This window comes from Platichthys flesus, chromosome 8, assembly GCF_949316205.1.
Source record: "Platichthys flesus chromosome 8, fPlaFle2.1, whole genome shotgun sequence".
Taxonomy (NCBI): Eukaryota; Metazoa; Chordata; class Actinopteri; order Pleuronectiformes; family Pleuronectidae; genus Platichthys; species Platichthys flesus.
In genome coordinates, this window is record NC_084952.1 from 13680351 (window position 1) to 13699752 (window position 19402).

At 41.7% G+C, this 19402-nt stretch overlaps 1 protein-coding gene across 1 annotated transcript; it reads left to right on the forward strand.

Moving 5' to 3' along the window:
• The first annotated feature begins 9937 nt into the window (after window positions 1-9937).
• si:ch211-276i12.4 (uncharacterized) lies at window positions 9938-18020 on the forward strand. Its single transcript, XM_062394350.1, has 6 exons — window positions 9938-11536; window positions 13706-13734; window positions 14364-14492; window positions 15079-15145; window positions 15241-15348; window positions 16332-18020. The coding sequence occupies exons 1-6, from the start codon at window positions 9938-9940 to the stop codon at window positions 16965-16967; spliced, it is 2568 nt and encodes an 855-aa protein (XP_062250334.1). The 3' UTR covers window positions 16968-18020.
• The last annotated feature ends 1382 nt before the right edge of the window (window positions 18021-19402 follow it).

Consider the following 19402-nt stretch of genomic DNA (forward strand, 5'->3'; position numbering starts at 1 on the left):
ATTAATTATTCTAGTTTTATATTATTTGAAAAAAAGGTACATTTATCAACATTCATACATATCTTAAATGCTTGCGAGTTAGCTGTAAGATTAATTTCCATCCGCAATCACTTTGACGGATGATATTAGGGATCCTGCACTTTCATGCCAAGGACACTTAGGCATTCAGATGGGATAGAGTGGGATTCTTGTTCTTTCTTGTTGCAGAGCACCCGCTCTATCCCCTAGGCCACGCTCTCCCCAAACTCATTGCGGAGAAAGGTCTGAAGGCCCCTCAATCCAACATAACATTGTCATTATGATGACTCCCAAGTTATCACCGATGCACAAATGGTTTTTGGTGGCACTTTGATTCTCAATGCCGTCATTTTGCCAAAAGTCAGACTAATCAAATTATTCATTTATGGCTATACTGACAAAATGAAAAGAAAGAAACAAGTGAAAAGAAAGAATTTTTTTTACCCTTTTATTCACAGCTGTCAGTGCTATGCAAGACATTTGCAATTAACTGATTTCAAAAAAGCACTTCTACCCACGTTAAAAACGGCCATCTTTGCTTCACACAGTGAAATGCAAACAAGTTGTAAATAATGTGAAAAATTCTAAGAATTTAAATTTGACTGGGACACACAAACTTTGATATTTACATTCTAAAACGTTTCAATATAGGCAAATGTCTTCATGTTACCAACCAAAACTTGTGGTTTGCAATAAAAAAAAAAAATGGGACCAACTGTTCAAATTTCGTTTTCACCCCATTGCACAGCATTCTTAAAAGCAAGACACCGCAGGGAATTGAACCCTGTCCTGACAAAGTCAGGAGTGCCACCACCGGAGTCTTTTGCTTTTTTGTTGTTGCTGTAATAAGGGCAAAAGCAAAACCTGGAGGAACAAAACCAAGACTTTGTTCCCCCAGGAAAAGAAAACCACTCAGCACCTGGCTGCTATATTATTCTGTCACCACATGGGGATTTCTCTCGATCAGGAGGCTGAAACTAGAAGAAAGAAACAACTGGTTTCCCCAATCCCCAGCATTTCCCACAACGACACTGAATTGGCGAATGACTAATTCAAAGAACTTCTTATCCATATTAGCAAAGCCACGATACCAGCATCCCTGATAATATTGTTTTCCCGTTTGCAATTCGGCAGGATTCACGGGTCAGGCGATCTGGTATGGCTTTCTTTCCAAGTTTAACGCTGTAATGGGAAAAAGATAAGACAATGTAAATCTCCCCACCCCCTCCCACATGAACCCCACACTGAAATTCCAATGAGACAAATGATCAGTGCAATTTGTGTTTACCGCCAATGGCGTAGCACCTTTAACCACAGCTATCGGAGCTCCGCGATGCACAATTCGTCAAAGAAATAAAGACCCTAGAGGCTGGCTGTACCAAGACATCCCATGACTCCCTGCAGAGGTTTAAGTCGCCTGGCTCAGTCGCAAGTTAAGCTGAACGAGAAATCTGAAAAGAGAGAAAAGTGTTGCCCGTCCCCCCTCAAGAAAAACCCTCGACTGAACACTACTGCAGTGTTTGACAACGACTACATGAACATTATGTTGTGCATTACAAATAAAATGTTATGCAGAGCTGATGTGCATGCAACATGTTGAGTAACACATTTAAGCCATGTCGTGTTAAAGAAGAAAATCAAGGGAACCGAAATTACTTAACTTAATACCCATGAGACTGAAGTGATGCAGTATTAGGGAGACAAGCTTGCAGCTCTTGATCTTAATGTGACTGGATTCTCAGTGTTCCAACACAGGTTAGGCCATCCCAGATGACATACAAAGACAATTTGGGCAGTTAAACCTGAGAAACCGAAGGGAAAAGAAAAAAAGGCACACACACAAACAGAGAGCGGGGCTTCTGCGAAGGCCATCAAGGATTCAGATTAAAGCTCAAGCGCACAGGGGGTTGGTACTTCATTCAGGGGCCACACTCATATTCGCTGACAGCTTCCACAGATGATTTTGCATTCAGAGGCAGGCGAGATCGAGTGGACAGACGAGGATGATCTGAAACAAAGAGTGATCTACACAAAACACCCACCACACAATACTCAAAGATTTGAGGTCTACTCATCTTTTGGTTAAAGATGCAAAGCAGTAGGGCCCTGTGGCCAAAGAGAAATGCTAGTAAAAAAAGCATTGTTACTATTTATTTGAGGTTAACATAAAGCCAGTTCCAAGATGAAATTTTTCAACTACAACATTGCAGAAGTTCATTTTGAAAAGTTAAGCCAGCATCTTACTACATGCTCCAGGTTAGAGGCCTTCACTCGTTCTTGAGCCAGTCTCGCACTCTTATTTCTGTGAAGAGAAGTGCAGGGATACACCCAACCAAACCCAATAGCAATATAAACTACTGCAACACATTTGCACTGCATTTAAAACAAATTGAAGCTGCACCATGCACAGCCTTCCTCAGCTACTGAATAAATTTGTTTGTTTTTACTTCACGCAGTTGCGCTATTTCAAGAACTTAATATTAGCAACCTACCACTTGCACAGTTGCGCAAGGGCCAGCAGCTGAGGGCTAATTATTTCAATCTATTGATCAAAAAGCAACCTGAATCCCATTGTTCAAACTGCATGTAGGTTGAGATGATTCCTGTGATGTCTCAGGTAGACCGCATTCTTCCTTCGGACTGTTCTGCAAGATCAAACAAGAGGTAGACAAGAAACACCCCCCTGTGCCCCTGGTAATCGTAGAACTGACCATTGTTATCCTTGCCCAAAAGCTTTACTGCAGATAATGTCAGAATCAATGAAGGTCCATCAAATCTTCCACTTATCACAAGAAAGCACAGCAGTGCTTACAGTCAAGTATAGCAAGTTGCTTTCATTCAAAGAACAATGAGGGCAGTTAAACCCATTAAAAAAAAAAGATAAGTGACAACCACTAGGGTTTAGAATTTATTGCTTCCAACATCAATATTTGATGGATTCAACTTATCTGCCTTCAATTTCCACTTTGAAAAGGGTGGCATACGAGCCCAGGTCACATCCGTGCTCTACAAAGATCCAAGCTTTGTCATACCTGAAAAAGCACAAGAAAAGCTCCCCCACACAAGCCCCCAAAAAGAACAAATGCATACCAAAAACTGTATTCAATCACAACAAGCTATGCATTTATTATGCAATAAGAAAATCCTTTACAGATAGTTCACTCATTGTATTGTCAATACAAAGTATAGTAACTAATTGCAAAGGAATTGCAATGGAGGCATCTAGCCAGACAATGAATGTTAAGAGAAATGTGAATACATTTAGTGACCTTACGTGATGCTTGATGCGCAAGGGAACTTGTACAAACAATGAGTTAGGAGTTCCTGGTGATCTTGGGTATTGGAAAGCGAACAGGACACAGCACACTGAAAAATGCAAAGGAAAAAGCCTCTCCCCACAATACCCTTCCCCAAATACAAGCAGTACAACACTACAAGACAATCACTGGAATTACAGTTATCCTAATTACAACTGCCTTCAGAGGGCCAACTGTTTGACTGAGTACAATTCAAAGTGGAAACCTTTTTCCAGAAGAAGCTTTTAAATACCACAGGCCTGAACGCGAAGGATTCCTCCTTTATGAACCGTAGGTGTAGACTTGAATGAAGATTTTGGAACGGCAGCCCATATAACTTAATCTGCAAGAGTCACAAATACACAGTCCCCTCCCAACCCAACACAGTAACTTGAAGCCTGTACAGAATTACAATGACTTCTAGTAAAGAGACTTGTTACCGCACTCCCTGGGAAAACAGAACGTCTTGCTACATCTGGAGACTAGTTCTGAAGCTGCTATCCTGCGATAGTGTCCATCTTGTTGGGTGCACCTGGACGTTTCCTATTCAAGGCCTTTTGTGCCGGTAACATGGAGCTGTGAATTCTAGGGAGAGACTGATTAAGCCCCCCCCACCCACATTGCCCAAAGCATGATAACCCATTTACAACATGTTCCAAATTATGAAAAAAAATCTAATGGATTCATTGAAAAATACCAGATACCTTCCTACATTTCTTTAAACCACAGTAGATGCACATGCTCCCGATCCATAGCACTATAGAAAATAGGATGAGCTCAACTTGTAGCAAGCGGCTAGCGCGAGGGGATTCTTTCGATGATCGGCTTTAGGGGCCCAGGCCTGTGAAAAGAAGAACTCGAAACACACGTTTTAAATTCCCCCCTCCCCCTTAACCCAATAACTATAATGGAAAATCCTTTGAATAAAAAAAAATGACTGTATTCTATACAGCATAGGTAATTATGAGGCATGTACAGGATAGTTACACCCACATGTACATTTCATGCATTGACTCACTGCTGGGTTAAGAGGTAGATGTAGCTGATGTACCAATGAGGCGCTGTTGCATTGAAGGGTTGTGGTATACACTCAATCGGCTGCACAGGAGACCATCCACTCTCACGCCAATGCTGAAACTTCTCAGGGAAACCTATTGAACGACACGAGACCACGTCCCTCTCCAGCTGGGGGAACTACTTCTGATTGCAGGGGGTCGAGAAGTCCGAAAAGATGTTCCTCTCGCCAGCACACTACCAAGGCATTCATCACAGCAGACACCACCACACTCATGTCAGCGCACAACCGGAGGGGTGACCACGGTACAAAACGACTTACACCGGTTGCCTGAAAAGAGGAAGAGAGAGCTGTGCGAGAAATTGTGTTCTACAACATCGGTTCCTAAAAGTAATTGAAAAGCTAAATGACTGAGTGTTACAGAGATACCTCTACCCATTATACAAACCACCGCCTTGCTTTAACGTGTGAAGCTAGAAGACTTGTGCGCCCTGTCCCACCCTCTCATCACTGGCTGGCTTGCTCTGGAACTGCTGCTTCAGTGATGATCCCTCTGTGCTGCTACTCTGCCCTGTGCCTCTGGCTCCATCTGGTGTACGCATCGCCCACATCTGCTGTTCCTTTTCTTTTGGGCACCTCTGCTCCTGTCCTGCCTGGCAGCACTCTGGTCCTCCCTTGCCCCACGGTCCTGTCCTGCCTGGCTCCACTCTGGTCCTCCCCGAGTCCCATGGCCTCGCTCCACGCTGGTCCTGCGATCTTCCTCTAATAACTAAGTCCATTCCTCCCTGTGATAACTCAGTCCATTTTCCCCTCCCAAAAAAAATTCTTCTGTCTTCTCTAATCAATAAAAAAAAGCTTGGAAAATGAAAAAGAAAAAACTCCACATATAACCTCAGCCTGTGATTCCTTGTGCTACAGCTCTTGTTCTATGAGCTTGGATTCCTCAAGTTGCCTTTGAGAATATAGCTTTCCTTGGACATTTATTTGACCAATGCACAGACTACTTAAAATTTAACATTTTTCAGTGAAATTGTAATGCTAAAAAGTCGCTCCAGTACTATTGAGGAATTATATATAAAAAAAAAAAAATTAGATTGCATCTCAAGATGCCTGCTCAAGTAATGGTATCGACTGACGAATCTAACCAGGCGTAGTGTAACATAAATGTATACACACCGAAATTGACTTCAAGTAAAGTTGATTATTTTTTCGGCAAAGCAAAATGAAATAGTCTTATAATTTAACCGGCTTAGGTTCAGACGGGTCTGGCAATTATCATTCAATTAGTTAGATTTAGTGTACTTTAAAAAAAAAAAAAAACTGAATTGACACGATTACATTAATAATGTTGGTTTTCATAGCTTGGTTGTCAAGTAACCCTTAACGTTTGAGTTGACTCCGCTTTTAAGTCTGAACTACTCTTCTCGGTTTGTTACTCTCAAACTTGTAACCTCGCTGCTAAACTTGTATTTAAAAGAGTTTTTCCTCACACAATCTATATTGATGACTTAATAAATACAAGCGGTTATTCGATGTAGCCTCGCAACGATTGTTGGCGTCTGAAAACATTTTAGTCTTTCCCACTGTTTAATTTACTCACGTAAGAGTTATTCAAATCGTCCAATAGCCAATAGGCTCCTACGTCACGGCTCCCATCTTGCGCCGAATGCCGTTACGACAACTGACCTGAAGTAGCGTTTTTATTAACATTATGTAAACCTGTGGAGTTGGCGACTCACACAACCTATTTAATATATATATTGTGACCACTGCCAGGGCTTCTATGTCAGTAACATGACTCTATATTAAGCACAGCCTGGCGTTAACTAGCTACGCAGTGTCGACAAAATAAATTAAGGTTTGGTTTCGGTAAAGGCTGTACTCTACGGAAATTTGCCCACTCAAAACAAGTAAATTTAACACAGCTTGATGACAAATGTCATTCTTAAGAAAAAAACATAATAATAGAAGGCTTATCTTGAAATTGAAGGCATGTTTGTCGTCAAGGCGGGGCCTCGAGCTCGGTTACTGCCGTTGGTAAACAATAGGTTTAAAAAACGATACGAATATAAAGTTAGGTAGAGAGCATCGAGATCTCTACGTGAGTAAAGACGGTTCTAAAGTTTTAAAAAGAAAAGAAAAAACATATACGATTTGACCTGCGCCGCGCGTCGGCTCTCGATGAATGGTGTCGTGGCAGTGTGAGCTTGTGCAGCGTCACTTGTGCTACTTATACTGTTTGGGTGATTCGGCCACGACAAGCGGAGATATTCATCCGCTGAGAAAGTAGTCACACTTTTACGCGACGAAACACGCTGACGGGTGTTGATTGGGGTTTTAGAATCGAGTTAAAAACATCAGGGATCAATAATAAATCAGGATATATAACGACTGAGAGGTTTAAAAACACACTTATATATATAACTAAATAAATATGTTTCTGTTCTTGTTGCAAGTGGCTCAAACAGACAACAGAGGGGGGGGCTGTGTGGTTTTGCTGGTGTCACTGGTCGGATTCATTCAGTTTAACGTCTAAAAAACATGACATTAAAGTTACTTCAAAATAAAAGGAGAAAATGGCGAAAACAGCTGACGTCATGGCGGACTTATCTTTGCTGGTGTGTAGCAAGGCCCCTGAAACCGGATCAAACTAGAATACAGTTGATTTGCCGGATCTACTTCCCCTTTACTGCAGTGATATGCGTTTTGTGATTGACGAACAATAGAAAACAGCCAAGTCATCTGCTTTAATGTGGATGTTGGAGCTGCTCTGGGATCTGTCCATGAAAACAGATAAATGAACATGTCCTAAATGTCACTTCATAACCCAATCCGTGTCTTTTGGTTTGATTGTCAGTGTAAAAGCTTCTGTGTGGTATCATGGCTCATTGTACAGGCCTTCATAGTGTAACTCAACAGACTCTAATGCCTCATTCAACATCAGCTGTCGATAAGTAAGACTTTAATGAGTGGTTCAGATGGAAATATCCAGAAACATCGAGAACCAGGCTGCTGCAGCAGTGGAAAACTACCAGTTCTGAAAAGTCAGGCGTGAGATACTTTTTTTTTTCTTCTAGCCACGAGGGGGCGCAGTGCAAACACTTTGTATTTGTCACGTCTCGTGAAACCTGGAACACGCCCATCCCTGGCGTTTCCATGTGCAGAGCTGAATTTCCACATTGATCACTGTAGCTCGGACATGTCTGGGCAACCTCCCTTATCTAACTACTCTCATGCCATTGATCAGCAACACCCCAGTGTGTGGAGTTGTCCCTGGGATGAGTTTCAGCCCCTCCCTGGCTCCATGGATTGAGCTCTTTCGTGCTTGTTAGGCAGGATATAGTCAGTGTCTGAGAAGAGGCCTCTCCTTTCATGTGATAATCATCACGCCACACATTGGTCTTTCACTTAAAATGATCAAGTGAGACTTGCTAATCAAAGTCAAACTGTGTAACTCAAACAGAATCTGCTTTATTTGCCATTTATGAGTACACATACCAGGAATTTGACTCACGTGTAGTTGCACTCAGTGTACTAACACAGCCAGCCATACGATTAACAGCAGGCTGCCGGAAACTAGCAGAATAAAAGCGACCACTTGTTGCAATAGAGTTAAAATATACAAGACAATACTGCCACGTGAAACCAAACGTTCAAGGGTGGACTGGAAACATTGAACTACTAATTATCACACACACAAAAAAAACACACAGAGACAAAATTCTAAGGAAACAATTCAAAGTCAGAATGCACAGTTTAAAACAAGCCAAATAAAAGAGTAGAATGAAAATATTAAAAGAGGTAAAATAAGTAAAATGGATAAATCTGAATGCAAATGGAAAATTAGTTGATTGAGAAAAAGAATACGAAGAAATTTGATTGAACTGTTCAAGATAAAAATAAAAATATAAACAAAATACATGTACTTAACCGCACTGAGGGAAACGGCTTTGAAAAAGCCCATCTTACCCACTGATTAGTTAATACAACCCAACATATACCTAACATATTAAAGGACAGAATACCAAAATATCCAAAGGGAAAAACTGAACGATAGATATATTGTCATATTGCTCATCCTAAATGTAATTACAAAGGCCTCGGGCTAATGACCACAAGAAACCTTTTAAAATCAATGGGGCAGCTGTGGGCAGTTCAATAGCTTTGGCTCATGCTTTTGTTTATTATTAACTATACTAATGAGAACAAAGTTTAAAAAAAATATCACACAAGTTAATAGGATATGAAGATAAAGAAGATGTGTGAGGCAGCGCAAACATATGAGCAGACCCCACTCTTAACCAGTTACCCTGGGTTAAACAAAGCCCGTTATAGATCCTGTCCGCAGGGCTCGTTTCGATTGTGTCCTCAATGGGGACAAATGTCCCGCTTTTTCAGCTGCTTCAGTGAGCACCCAGCTGTTACATCAGGCATGATGCAAAACCAATCCACCATTCAGGAGCACATACATCCTTTGGTCACGAGCCGAATCCCATTATTCTGCAGCCAGATGCTGAGGGAGAAAAACTTATTCAGAGATACTGCAGCTGGATCCTTTATTAAAACACTTGTGGATTTATCTTCAGTAGAGACTTTCAAATTGTTGAAGGCCTGTCAACTAGCCTAGGACTCTGTAGCCAGCGTTTGATAATTGTCAGGTATGAAGTGATGATCTTTGCAGCTGACATCGATAAATGTACTGTCGATTTTTAGAGAAAAATATTATCATTCAAAAATAATAGACCTCCTGAGAAGCAGTCGATTTTTAACACGGACCTCGATCGTTGCCACTGTTATAGTAAACCAAACCAGTGCAGCGTCCACAGCCTAACACCAGGAAAGAGACGGGTGATGGAGAAGTATTTTAAGCCTGTTCACAACCCCTCTGACCCGGACGAGATCAAGCTACGGAGGCACCACCACCATCAGCATCCGAATTATCCCCATCACCAAGACCCTCAGTCACACAGGTAGGGTGGTTAGTTACATCCACATGGAGGGGATGTTTTAACCCTGGCTTTTTGTTAGTTTGGGAGTTGTACAGTTTGTTTGTTATAAGCAATATTACTTCCAGACAGATTACCACAAAACTTGGAGGCTGTGGTGTGGGTCCGTGGAGAACCAAGTTAGGCGCAGATCCTGGATTTAGTCAAACAATTATCATGCCTTCTTTTTTGTTATTTCTTTAACATTGTTTTTTTTACAGTGCTGTCCAGGAAATGACTCATACTTTGATCAAATCAAAATCTGGTATATTTACCGGACTGATTTCTATGAGTTTGTGCAGTTTGGTGCTGCTCGATTGAATTTAAGGGGAATGTTGGCCCAGGTTTATGTTAAATTGTAAAGATAATTTAGCTTGAAAAGTTATTTATATTTGCCACTGTAATGAAGAGATGCTGAAGAGATGCTGAATTAATGCATTTGCATTTTATAATTGATCCTTCAAATAAACAGAACCCAGAAGGGATTATAAGTAAAAAATATGCACAGTCATTCTTTATGTACTTAATCATGTCGGGTATGTGCACTGATTGGTGCAGTTGCGTCATTGACTTTGTTCATTTTCCTTTGCTTCCCCCCCCCCCCCCTTTGTTGTAGGTACACAATGTTTGAAGACTCAGACAGAAATACGGATGAAAGCCATGGTCACCCCCAACACCATCATGGTCACAATCTCCATGACAGTCCTCACCACGCTGCCCGCCATCGCCACCAGACACAGCCACTTCCCCTCAGCGAAGAGGACGAGATACTTTACAACCACCGCACCCCTGTGACTCTCTCAAGGGCCTCATCCTCTTCCCTTTCTTCATCCTCCTCCTCCTCCTCTTCCTCCTGGTTCACAGAGGGGAGCGCTAATGATGCCTTCTCTCTCCGTCATGCCGTGCGGCCGCAGCACTCTCAGTCATGCTCCAACATCGTAGACGTGCGCAGAGGGTTTCAGGAAGACGGCAGAAGCGAGCCCATCGTACTGGCCTCAATCAGACATGGCAAACAAGTAAGTGTTTGTGATGGGATACCTGGAAGCTCACAGCCGAGGGGAAAGCAGGGTTTTTCTACTCTTGACCGAGGTCACAGCAGGAGTGAAGAAGGCCTTCTGCAGTGCGACGAAAGTGATGTTGCAGGAGAACAATCCAGGGCTTCGCACATGAACTATGGGCCTCTCTATAAGACAGCCAGTTTGAGCCGTAGTCTTGCTTTTAGTGAGGAGGATATTCAGCTTGGGGTATCCAGGGGCCCAAAGAGAGCGGTGTCCTCCATCCAGCTACCCTGCAAAGGCATCCTCAAGAACAAGAAGCCCAACGCTGACATTCGCAAGGCAAAGTCCATGGAGGTGTTGTCACCAAGAGTTCCCAAAGGACGAGATGCGAGTGGACAGAAAGGTAAAGGGACGACTCAAACTGAGATACAGAAAGCCAGGTCAAATTTTGTGCAAGGAAAGCTGCAATTCTCAGCCTTTCTAGACGAGATTACAAAACAGGTTATAAGTCCGTCAGATCTCACCACCTTGGGCGTGAACAAAAATAAATCTACTGAGAAGACGGCTGCCACTGCCCCCCCGACACCTGCTCCAGTCAAACCTCAGCTCCCACCCAAGAAGCACAGACAGAGCTTGGCCGAGGAGAGGGAGCAGCATCCCAAACAGCACAACAGACAGGAGAAGGCAGCTCGCAGCAGCTCTCGGAAACCCTCAGACTGCTCCGATCCTGACAAGCTGAACTCATATGCAGCTAGTAGCCATCACGGTAGCCCCCCGCCTCATCCCCAGGCTCACTCTGCCAGCCACAATACTCATGTCGGAAACATCCGTAAAGACAGGAGGCCGTCGCCCACTGGAGGCTCTGTGTCAAGAGACAGATATGGCAGGTGTGGTCCTCACCTGACTGATGGCACCAGCACCAGTCCTGAACCCAGCCAACCCAAACAACATGCCCACCGTAAACCGCAGCACACTGCCTCTCACTGTCCACAAACCCAGCATCCGCACCATAACCCACCTCTGCAGGTGCACCCTGACACTGGCCACCAGAGACCCGCCAGCTCACCTCCATCCTCGGCCCAGGCTGCAGGCGCAGGCGTGGGATATGAGTCTTCATCTTCAAAATCGGATTCATCCAGGGCCAGAGACACAGTGACCAGTCACAGTTCAGAGAAGAGTGGTCGACAACATTCACAATATGTGGGGCACTCCAAACAACACAGGGTGAGTTACCTTTGATGAGATTTTTTTCTCTTTCTAAAAGGGAAGAGGAATTTCACACTTTCACTTCCTAAAATGGAAGTTTAATTTCACTGGTACAGGGCACAAACCTTATTTCAGTTTCAAATCACCCTGAAGGGCCACAGAATACAAACCACAGGAATATATACAATTTGTGTTTTTTATGTTTTCATTTTAAGCTATTTATTAAAGATTTAATGACATAATAAAATTACGAAAGGTGTCATCCTCAATTCAAATTGTGCCTGCGATAAAGATTAACAAAGGAAACATACAATATTCAGAAATAAACAACAATGCAATAAAATATGATATAGAAGCAGAAGAGGTTTAAGACTTATAGATAAGTATGATAAATAACACGAACAATATGAATATTACACAGTGTATTTAAGTGGAATGATAAATATGAAAGTTAGTGCACTGTTTTAAGGTAACATGATTAATATGATCATTAAGTATAGCACATGATATATGTGATACCATTGTACTGAGGAGATTTTATTTAAGAGATAGCAAGAACTCAGCAGTGTTAACACAAGTGGCCTTCAAATGGGGAATCTGTGAGAAAAAATAAGTTATGGTGCATTAAAAATAAAGAGCCCACTATCTTAAAATGAGCTTCAACACGACCTGTCTATAATATCTATATGCTTTACATACAGTATTTTGTATTTTGTATTTTGCTTTTATCATGAGTCTCGCTCCTAAAAAATGAATCTGGTGTTCTGCATGAATGAAGAGTCTAACTGTGAAAGCATTCAGCTCCTGATGGGAAAGCGCTGCGTTGAAGAGACAGTGTCGGTGTAGAGAGAACGGGACGAGCATAACAAGTGGAGGGCAGCTCTTCTATTGCAGAGGCAGTGCAGCTGAGTCACCGGCTGAGGCAAACTACGCATTGCAAGCTGAGTCATTCTCCAGCAATGCAGCACATCCTGTACTTCTAGGGGAAACTCAACTTTAAAAGATTTGAAATGATTTATCAATAATAATTGTCATATTGATAATGATAGTGATAATGATAATGATAATGATAATGATAATGATAATGATAGTGATAGTGATAGTGATAGTGATAGTGATAGTGATAATGATAGTGATAATGATATGAATAATCATCATCATAATAATAATGCACAAAGACACTGGGTGGAAAAACAGTCGTGCCCATAGCCACTGGATCTCTGTGGCAAGTTTACCTACCCACATCATACATCCTCTGAGACATGAAGCCACCAGCAGCACGAACAAATAAATGAAATTGACTTGGTTGCATAAGAGCTCGTATCACATTGCCCTTATACAACAATCCGCTCTGGCCTGTTCACTTATGTTTCCTACTAATAAATACACACCGTTACATAACATGGCCTTTTTCCATGTTGCCGCTGTGCAGGGACGTGGGCCCATTTAGTTTGTCTGGTTGAGTAAAGGTTTGGTGAAATCACACACACACACACACACACACATAGAAACACACACACACACAAACACACACACACACACAGAACACACACACGCACACACACAAACACAGATGCATCCATATATATAATCTCACATACACAAAGATAAAATTTCGGGTACACTTTACCTTCACAGAACTGATTGATTCTAACGAACTCCATTTCCGGACTCAGGATAACTGAGGCCACAGCTCAATACAAATCCATCAAGTCATCAGTAGTGGAGTGGCGACCCACTGTAGGTGTAGTCAGATGGCTGTACAATGCATACAACACTGAACAACAATATGTATTCTCACTGTTTATCATTCTTTATATGTCAGAGCTGTTTTTTTTTACATGAAGCACCAAATCAGGAGTCAGTGCTGAACTATAGTTTTACTCATACTCAATAAAGCTGCGCTGGACTTTAGCACTGACTTGTTTTTTCATTGTGTTGGATCTCGTCCAGCTCGTTGGAATTCAAGTGAAACCACGACTACCAAGCCGGGTGTTAAGGGATTTATCACATTCCTATTAGTTTAGTAAAGAACGAGCTGTCTTCCATTTTCCTCGACAGAGCCCAAACAATACATTTTAAGTACATACAAACTCACTGTATGAAAAGTCAGCGACACTTTGTTTCATATCGGACCAAATGCCGTATCTTATGAGGATTGTTCACTTTTCTTTCTTCTTTTTCCAGGACACAATTTGTGATCCTGACCATCTCCAGTAAGTGTTTACTTTCTGTCACATTTTGCATGTGAGCACAGCCTTTCATACACTTCTCTCTGTCTCTCTCTGGGTGGGTCAGTGGTTATTGATCTCCTTTTAATGAGCATCCTCTCGTCCTCTACTCCTGTTTCAACAGGAAGAGGTGAAGAGTTATGAAACGTATACACAACTTATTTATAACTTATCTTGCTAGGTAGGTAGGATGAACATGAACATGAACACCAAATAAAACGCAGAAACTTCTTAGTTTTAATTTTAATTTTTTATTTCTTATACATAAATGCACAAGTCTCTCAGAGCATTTCCACCCAACTATCCCTCCATTTTTATAATTATATTATCAATAATATTATTAATATTATATTGTAATTTTCTCTCGATAGAGTTCATACCTCTACCCAAGGCCCAAAAGTCCCCTCATGAGACCACAGTTAATTTCATTAGATCCGTAATCCTACTCCTTTGTGGATGTCATAACAACCATGCATGATCATTAGATCTCTAAAATGGAGGTGAGAGAAGGCCTCATTGGTTTTATACCAACCATATATTTATGTTCTATATAGCAGCTATCAGTATGGAGTCAAAAAGGTGACACCCTTCTCCCGCCCTCCCTCTGTGTTCAGGGCTCTTCAGGAGGAGAATGCAGATCTTCACCAGAACTTGCTGCAGACGGTGGTTTGCATCGAGAGTCTGGAGGCGGAGCTGCAGAGGACCAGGGACGAGCTCAGTCATGTCAAGGAGAAATATAAAAGGTTTGGATTCGTGAACAGAGCTAATTTCAACAGCCAGAATAGCCAATCACGTACATGTGCAGGGAAACATCTCTTCCACTTGTAGCATGATGCAATGCAGTATATAAGGGTAACATGCCTCTATATGAGAGGGTAATGCTGTGTTGTGTGAGCACATATTGACCCTGCAGCCTCCAGTAATCATTAAAAACAACCTATGGCTTTACATAACAGTTCTTATAGATTCATTGAACAGTGGGCCATAATGGATGAGCAGCATAGGCCACATGTTTTCCCCTGTACACTCCAATGGCTGTTCTGATTTGGGCATGTGTTCCCACAAGCAACACACACATGTGGACTACGTGAGCGTCTGTCCTCTCCCTTCACGCTCTCCAGTGACAGCAGTGTTCTGGCCTGGGTCATGTCAGGCCTGGACTACATAGCACACATTGTGCAGCAGACTGGAGCAACTGGAGTGAAAGTTGTCTCACACTTGGCTTCAGTTTGGTGTCAGTTGTTGCATATTTATCAAGACAGCTTGAGGTGGACACTTGCCCTAACAAACAATTGTACTTAACCCCCCCCCCACTTTTTCTTCTTACAGCCTTCTAGAGACCCACTCTGGGACCAAACAGGCCAATAACATGCTGGGCGAACATCTCCACATAGCGGTGAGAGAGCTGTATGGAGATTAGGATGGGTGGGGATGCATTCACAACCAACGAGCTGTTTTCATGCATTTTAATCACTGTCTTGTTACGTGCAGTCAGAGAGTCTGTGCAGTGAGAGGAAGTATCTGCTGAACCGTGTGTCCCAGCTGAGCTCCGAGTTGGAGGACACCCACAGGACCATCGCTGCAATGGAAAACATCAACGTGAGCACGGCGCCATCTAGTGGACACCCATGCACACTTCCACACACAGTGGAGGTTTCTTTTAATGAATACTCTAATGGGGTGGATAGGTTTTTAATGCTGTCTTAAAAGGGTCATTTCAGATTTTGAAATGAAGTATAATGAAACCTTAACACACCATGTTCCTTTCACACACAAATGTATTTTTTTGCAACTGCACATGCATTTCAGCCAGTACTAGATTTTCATCACACCCTAGTCAAAATATAAAAGTAATAGACACCATGAAATCAATGTTTGTGCACCCACAACTCTCTAGTCTGCGAAAGCATGATGAGATGATGTGTGATGAACTAGAATGGCACTAAATAGAGCGCAGCCAAGGCCAAACAAGCCAGTTTGAATTCAATCAGATTGCACCAAATTGTGCACAATCATCGTTATTATGAATATTAATATGCCTGAATTTTTTTGCATACATTTTCTTGAAATGTAAAAAAAAGCAGAACAAAAATCAATAGTTCCTCATTGACCCACATCACGTTCTTCCAATAAGTTTTATGATAATATGTGCTGTAGTTGTTGCATAACCATGCCAACAAACGAACAATCCACAAAACCTCCTTGGTGCAGGTAATAATTGAATGTGACCGACTACATATTAATTTGATACAGCATGTACTTCATACTAAACATCGTAATACTCTATTTAGCACTCAGTAGATGCAATTATATTACTACTATTATTAACCTTTCTCATTTGGAAGCTTTAACATATAGATATCTTAAAAATAATACTGAACATCTGTGAGTCAAGTGTTGAAATAGAAATTGTCCATCTCCCTTTAAACAAGTATTTCAAAAGAGTTGAGGTATAGCAAGTGTATAAAGTTAGGTGTAATACCCATTATCGTAAAACCTTCAGGAATGTTCAGACCATTCTTCTATTTCTTTTGCATGGATTGAATACAGAGTTACTGTTCGTGTTGGTTTGTCTTCCCCAGGTGCCGTACTTGATAAAGGATTTATTGGAGAAGCACTTTAACTCGTCTGAGGCCATACAGACGTTCCTGACAGCTTCAACTCCAATCAGCCGCCTCGCCACCTCCCTGCCAGGAGACTCTCCTAATATGGTGGAGGCTGCATCCGATCGCTTGACAAAGTCAGAGGCAGGTCTGCAGAGGGTCACTGCTTTCATGCCTTTTAAACAGGGGACGCCAACAACAGCCACTGGGGCCTGTCTCTCAAATCAACATGAGTCGAGCCACAGCCCACCTATCTCTGTAGCTGACATCAGCGCTGCTATATATAAGAAAATGGCAGCCGGTTATGCTGCCAGACCCCAACCTCTCTATCCCCAAAGCCAAAAGCAGCCTCCCCTGGGCACTAACCACACTGACACCCCTCTAGCCCCTCAGCAGGCCCATGTGGGTGGCGACAGCTGGGGTGGAAAGGGAGGGATAGAGGTAACGCTTTTGGAGCAGGACGTTGTGGATGTGACCTCCTTGTCAGCCCAGCAGATCCTGGATGAGTTCATACAGCAGCTGCAGGCCCATAAGGAGGTGGGCGGGGGGACGGAGCCAGAGGTCAGGCAGGAGTGGGTGGAAGGAGCGGAGCAAACCGGCGAAGTGGTGGACTGAAAATTCGATCTCAATAAACAGGGCAGGATGAACATACATTCTCGCCCTATTGTATATAAATATATATTCATTCATATGTGTCACTGATGTTTTAGTCAAATAATGTTTCTCCAAAATAACAAGACTCACAGATGTTTTTCCGTTTGTTGTTATTTTTATTTTAGCTTGTAAATATTGCACTTCATGAATATGAATCTATAAATGGAAAACAATTTTTTGCATAATGTTTTAACATGAAATATCATGACACAATATATTGAAATATGAGGTATAATTTACAGGAATTTCATCAATAAAACAGACAATGGGACAATTAAATGATAAAATATGTTAAAAAGAAGTCGAGTCTGCAATAATATAATATGTTTTATCATAGCAAGCAAAGAAAAGTGTGAGAAACTGTAATAAACTGACAGCAGGTAATTAGAATTCAGTAAATACTCTGTGACATAAGTTATAGACCCAATAGTGAGTATCATCATGTGTTTATTGTTTGTGGTGTAAAGAGATAAAGAGTTAAGGTCTAGAAGAGTAGGAGCACGTCGGAAAATCTGTAAATAGTGTACGTACAATAACAATAACAGATCCCAGGTCGGCTCATAGTATACTGTAACCAACCTCTTGTCAGTTTTTCTAAATGTGTTTTTATGGGTTGAGCAAGTGTGCAGAGCCCCCCCCCCTTCTTCCTTTTCAAACACTTCAATCTTTTCACACAAAAATAATCTTTAGTGTGTTTCCTAACGACTGTTCATTTCTAAGATTTGTGAAGAAGAACAACTTATGAACTTTAGGCAGCAGACTCACAAACGATTTTCAGAGCTGACTTAAGAAAACTGCGTGACCTGGGATCCTACAAATATACATATTCCCCCTACCTTCACCGTAGATGTTAATTAAAAGAAAGAACAAAAATATTAAGTTCAGATTTTAAAGTTGTAATTCTGAATATGTGTTGTGACAAAGTAGATAAGAAAACATATTGATGTTGTTGTATTCTGTAAAGACCTTCATTAATGAAAGTATAACTGTGTCATTACAGCTGGTCACCAATAAAAGTAGTCACACCTCAGATTTACAGTATTTGTTATTTTGTGTGTCTCTGTTTTTAAATATCCTGGGGAATATTCCTCTTTTCGAACTAACACCATAAACAAATCTCCAGTGTACCATTGACTTGGTTGTGTGTCTGTCTGTACTCAGTGTGCAAGAATAAAATGTTGAGGAGCTCGAAAGTCAGTAAGAATTATATTTTGGTGTCAGAAAATTGATACTGAATTTAATAGCAATGTGTCTGATTATTGACAAGATAATAAGATAATATTAGTGAATGGACTGAAATTTCCCTCTTAGCCACTAGAGGGATAAACAAGTTTCATCATTATGTCACTATGATCAAATTTAACAAATGTTCATGTAATTGATGGTAGTGTGGTAATTGAATGATAATAGATCATTTCTGGAGTAATATGTTGAGTCTTGTCTTTTCGTTTATATTTGGTGTGTTGTAAGAACTGGTAGAGTGATACTGGCTGTAACCAAGCGACAGCTCTGACTCGAGCTGTCATAATGATTTATAATAATCCCATTGATCCACCCCCCCTCTCTCCCAATCACACTCTATTCATAATCCCAAATGAGTGTAACTCTCCCCTCCATCGTCTTACTTTCACTCTACATGAACCAGCCTCAGTCTGACCGTCCCCTGCCAAATCCCTCAGATCATTCTCAGGATAATATTCACTTAATGTCAGTGAAGATATTAACCACTTGATATGTGGGTTGCATTAAAGGAGAAGTAAGTGGTGTAGTAAATAAATAAACTACAGGCAAGATACATGAAAGCCATCATTATATTGCCGACATGCAACATAACACACACTTTTAGCAGGACTACACAAAAACTACTGGAGAAATGTCCATAAAACTTGGTGCGAGGACGCGTAATGGGTCAGGGAAGAAGCCAATAAATGGCTGGATGGGATCTACACCTATAATTTTAGATCTGATTCAGGTTTGGCTACACTGCCACACGGTCATCAATCCCACATGCGGCGTGTAATGAGAGCACTTGGGGGTCCGCTCCTGCCAGATCTGGGCCACCAGTAAGCCGTATTAATTCCGCATGTCAACCAAAGGTGGCCTGTATTTGTTTTACACTCTTTGGGCCAAATTCACCATTTACCACATGGGCCACTTTAGGTTCAGATCCAGTTTATACCTTGCTCAGAGCATCGCATGTTTGCCGAGAAAGGCACAGATCTGTTCATGGCTATTTGGGCCACATATGCAATTTTAGTAGTGGGCTCACGTCCATTTCGTCCAGGGGACTGTTGGGCCTTGGCGGAGGTCAGTGCTCAATCCTTCAAGTTTTGGTCTGTTTTCATCTCCCACCAACAATTACCAACCATATTTCCCTTGTTATGCAAACACAGAGT

Excerpts from the sequence above, each read along its gene's own strand:
- si:ch211-276i12.4 (XM_062394350.1), top strand. The coding sequence starts at position 9,938 with ATGTTTGAAGACTCAGACAGAAATACGGATGAAAGCCATGGTCACCCC. Across the intron at positions 14,493-15,078 it reads GTCAAGGAGAAATATAAAAG|CCTTCTAGAGACCCACTCTG; the intron begins GTTTGGATTCGT and ends TTCTTCTTACAG. Across the intron at positions 15,146-15,240 it reads GCGAACATCTCCACATAGCG|TCAGAGAGTCTGTGCAGTGA; the intron begins GTGAGAGAGCTG and ends TGTTACGTGCAG.